General features: G+C 38.8%; 1 protein-coding gene across 1 annotated transcript in view; it reads left to right on the top strand.

Annotated features, from left to right (window-relative positions):
- Positions 1-5000, top strand: part of LOC113822210 (gliomedin) — a gene marked incomplete at its 5' end in the record, with an annotated part of 136824 nt that overhangs the window by 124346 nt on the left and 7478 nt on the right. Inside the window, 6 exon segments of the mRNA XM_070136159.1 lie at positions 67-195; positions 584-736; positions 928-1056; positions 2615-2802; positions 3390-3498; positions 4620-4850. Of these exon segments, the coding sequence (XP_069992260.1) occupies positions 67-195; positions 584-736; positions 928-1056; positions 2615-2802; positions 3390-3498; positions 4620-4850 (939 nt within the window).

A 5000-nucleotide genomic window follows, 5' to 3' on the forward strand; every position in this document is an offset into this window, starting at 1 on the left:
TCACCTTTCTCAAATCCCCTTCCACAACTCACTTGAATCTACCTCACCTGTCCATCCCCTTCGCAGGTATCCCTGGGCCCCGAGGACGCTCTGGCAACCCAGGTGAAAAAGGTGAAGCAGGTGTTCCCGGTCTGAGCACCTGGCTGATCAACGGCACCGAGGTTGAGAAGCTCCTTATTCCCCCAGAAATACCGGGTACGTGGCGCTGAGACCCGTGTCGGTCATTCCACAATTCTTCGTCTTTCTTGGGGTTTTCTTTGTGTCCGGGTTTGTATTTCAGGGATTTATTGGCCATATTTTTCCCCATTTTTTTTTAAGCTATTATGAGCGAATTTATTGCCATCGTTAGCATTTGCATAGGGAAAAGTCAGTGAATTCGGTTGTAGAAACGCAAGTAACAAAACATAGCATTGTAATTTTCTAAAGAGAATTAATGATATTATCAACACCATAAGCATTCCTACTACCATCCCTGCCTCTACCATTAGTAAAAATAACAACGACTTCACCGTTTAGTCTCATCAAGACCCTCAAGATCCCCTCAAACACCGCCATTACCACTGCTCTCCTCGCCCTCCCTCAGGCTCGACCCGGAAGAAGCCCAGACGCCGCAAGACCATCATCGTCCGCGAGGGAGACAACCTGCGCATGCGCTGTAACCCCACAGGGGAGCCTCGGCCGCAGGTGGAGTGGAGCAGGGAGGACGGGGGTGTCATTCCCACGGGCCAGTGGAAGGGTAAGACACACTGATCAAAAAAGAAAAAAAATAAACAAAAACAAAACAAGCACATAGGTAAAAGCAAATAATTATGATATTGATCCAATAATCAGGCTGATAAAAATGAAAAAAGGGAGAGACAAGAAGCAAAGAAACCCACATCACCGACGAAGTAATACCTAATTTCGCATGTCCCTCGCGTCCAACAGACAGCGGACTCAACAGCCGGATCCTGAACTTAACGCACGTTCGCCGAGACCACACAGGAACCTACCTCTGCCAGGCTTACAACGGCGTCCCGCCCTCCGACTACAAGAGCTTCAAGGTCGAAGTTCACTGTAAGTATTCTAAACATTAGGGTAATTAATTTGTTTTTGTCTGTCTGTCTACTTCGTTATAGGGGTATTCTAAACATTAGGAGAGAGATTAATTTGTTTTTGTCTTTTTACTGGTCTTTGTTTACTTCGTTATAGGGAATGTCATCTTCTTCCGTTGTTGCTGCATTGCTAATACTACTGACGGGTTATCCATCAAGGCCTTGCTACTGACACACACGCACACACACACACACACACACACACACACACACACACACACACACACACGCACACACACACACACACACACACACACAAACATACACAAAACACACACACACACACACACACACACACACACACACACACACACACACACGCACACACACACACACACACACACACACACACGTGTCTGATAATTCCTCCGATATTTATGCAAATCTTTCTATGATGTATTCAGCATAAATAGGCAGAAAACCGTGGCTCCATCTTTCATCGCGGGAGATGTATCTTATGCTAATCATTTATGCATTAAGTCTTACATCATAACTTTTTTCCTGTAATATTTCTCGGAAGGATGGAATACTGCAAGAAAATAACGCATTTCCCTTTAAATGTTTAGTTATGGCTTGTAATTTTGTTTTCCAAGGAAAGAAATATTGTTGTGCGTCAGTGGGTCTCGCTTGATGTGTATCTTGGCTGTTTGCTTTTGGATTTTTTCTTTCTTTTTACTTAATCTTGTGGTGTAGCGGTCTATTACATTTAATCTTTTGTGCTGAGATGGAATAGATTGACTGCCATACCCGCTGTGGTTTTATTATATTGATTGATTTGACACACAGATGGCCTTACAAGTCATCTTTACAAGTCATCTTCATCTTTACAAGTCATTTTTTTACCAGAGTCATTTACTGGCTCTACCCTTTTACCCTTTCTCTTTTATTTTTGAAAAGACTCATTTGTCTTATGTTACTATAAGTATTCTTATAACATTATGACAATCATTATGTCGATAAGAACAATAATGATATCGACACTGTTAGTAATATCCCGAATATCCAAGGAATGGGGAAGCCAGGATGCGGCAATGTTCTCAGAGGGTATTTCACGTTCCCACGGCCAGGGCTTTAATCTTTTGTCCAGATATCGACTGATTAATCATATCCAGACAACATCATTTGAGCTGCCGTTCTCATTCTATTTAAATTGCAATCTGAGTGAACGAAGCATTTTAGAATTCACAAATGTCAGGCTTTTATAGATGTTTATTTACACAAGCGTGAAACAGTTGATAGGTATCAGTATCTGATCAATTTTGTTTATTTTTTCACCCTTCTTCTTAAGAACTGTTACTGTATAACTAATAATGGCTGTAATAGTTGATCCATCAAGGCCATATTACGAAATAGATACTTTGCGATAAATAAACACACACACACAGACACACACTCTACACACACACACACACCACACACACAACACACACACACACACACACTCACACACACACACACCACGCATAATATACACATCATAATCGCATATATACATTTATTACCTTTTTTTCTCTCTCCAGTCGAACCATACCTCCGCATAAGGCAGTGGAAGGTTGGCACTTACAACGGATCGAATGCCAGGCTGGAGTGTGAGGTGCAGGCCTTCCCCCAGCCCGTGACCTACTGGGAGGACCAGCACGGGCACATCCTCGACAACTCGAGCAAATACTCCATTGCTTATCATCCCAATCCGAATATTTTGTGGAAGGTACGAACGGGCGAGTGATATCCTGGCCAATAGTTTTGTTCTATGTTCTCTAGCTTATTCCTCGTTTCTTTCTGTTTGTAGTGTTTTTTGTCATGTATATTGTTGTTACTGTTATCATCTGTTATTACGACTATTATTATTATGGTCATTGTTATTATTATTATTATTATTTTTGTTTCTAATATGATAATAATAATAATAATGAAAATAATAATAATGATAATAATCATAATTATTATTATTCCATTATCATTATTATAACGTTTATTTGAATACTGTTATCACCATTATCACTATCATCATTAGCATCGGTATAATCATCCTTATTACCATCATCATCATTATCAATCTTTATCATCATTAACATTATTATCATCATGATCATTATTAACCTTATTATCATCATTATTATCATCACCATTAATACTATTATCATGATCATTGCCAGTTTTATCATTATCATTATCACTTTCAGTTTCATAATTACAAGCATAATGACTATCCTCATTGTATTCATTCCCATAACAACGATCACTACAACCAATTCCTCCTTACTTACTTACTTACTTACTTACTTCTACTTACAGAGTATGATGATCCTAAATATTTCGGACATCGAAGCAACTGACTTTGGAGATTACCATTGCGTCGCCAAGAACGAGCTGGCAATGATCAGAGGTCACGTGAAGCTGTATGGTGAGTAAGATTGTTCATGTGGTGTGTATGTGTATGTAGAGTGACATGTAGAGTGTATGTAGAGTGACAGAAGTGCTCGTATTGAAGTGGGAGTCGGGATGTGTGCGTATTTGTGAGTGTGGGTTTGTGTGTGTGTGTGTAGAGTGACAGGAAGTTCTCGTATTGAAGTGGGAGCCGGGATGTGTGCGTCTTTGTGAGTGTGGGTTTGTGTGTGTGTGTATGTATGGCTGGGTATTATCGTTATTGTAATTGTTTTAATGATGATTATTATAATGATGATAACAATAATGCTAATAATAGTAATGATATTGATAAAGATAATGATGATGATAGCGATGATAAACAATATTGTAACTATCATTACTATTATTATTATTGTTTGAATTATTAATATTATAATCATCATTGTTGTTAATACATTTATCTTTAATGTTACTGTTACTAAACTCATTCATCTCTCTATCCATTTTTTCTTCTACGTTCTCATTCCTTGCGTATTTCCCTGTTCTCTTCTACTTCTCTTCTCCTTCCTTTACATTCCGTGTGTATTTACCAATTCACTTCTATTTATCGTATCAATCTCTATTCCCTGTATATCTACCTGTTTATTTCTATTTCCATTCTCTTTCATTTTCATTTCCCTATTCAATTACAGGTTTATTTATTACCTATTTATCTATTTTATTCCTATTCGCTCGCCTATTAATCTTCATTCCCTGTATCTCTACCTGTTTACTTTTATTTCCCTTCTTCATTTTCATTTCTCTACTCAATTACAGGTTTAATGTTACTTATCTATCTAATTTATTCCTGAAAATAATATCTACCCTTTACCTTCATTTTCATTTCCATTTTCATTTACAGGTTTATTCATTACTTTATCTATCTAATTTATTCCTGAAAATAATATCTACCCTTTACCTTCATTTTCATTTTCATTTTCATTTTCATTTACAGGTTTATTCATTACTTATCTAATTTATTCCTTTTCATTTAATTTATTAAATTTATTAATCTAATTTATTCATTTTCATTTCCATTTTCATTTACAGGTTTATTCATTACTTTATCTAATTTATTCCTGAAAATAATATCTATTCCCCCCCCCCCCGCCCCGCCAGAGATCGACCCCACCCTCTACATCCCCAAAACGGGCACCGAGGACATCCTCACCTTCGGCCTCGATGCCCCAAGGTACTCCGAGCTCTTCGACGACTTGTGCCCGCCCATCCAGGAGTGCCCCGAGTGCCCCAAGACGCCCAAGTGTGCCGAGGGGCGTGGCACGCTCTTCGGCCTGCAGGTGGAACAGTTCGGGAACAAGACGTATCCTGGATTTAGGAACAGAACCTTCGGTAAGTGTCTGTCGAGTGGATATGTGGATATGTGGTGGATATATTTGGGTATCGTGTGTGGTTATGGTTTAAGAACGCTAATGGGGATGGAGTAGATAATCGTCCATATACATTCGCACAAAAAGAGGGAAGAGAGAGAGAGAGGGAAAA

This window comes from Penaeus vannamei, chromosome 21, assembly GCF_042767895.1.
Source record: "Penaeus vannamei isolate JL-2024 chromosome 21, ASM4276789v1, whole genome shotgun sequence".
NCBI lineage: Eukaryota > Metazoa > Arthropoda > Malacostraca > Decapoda > Penaeidae > Penaeus > Penaeus vannamei.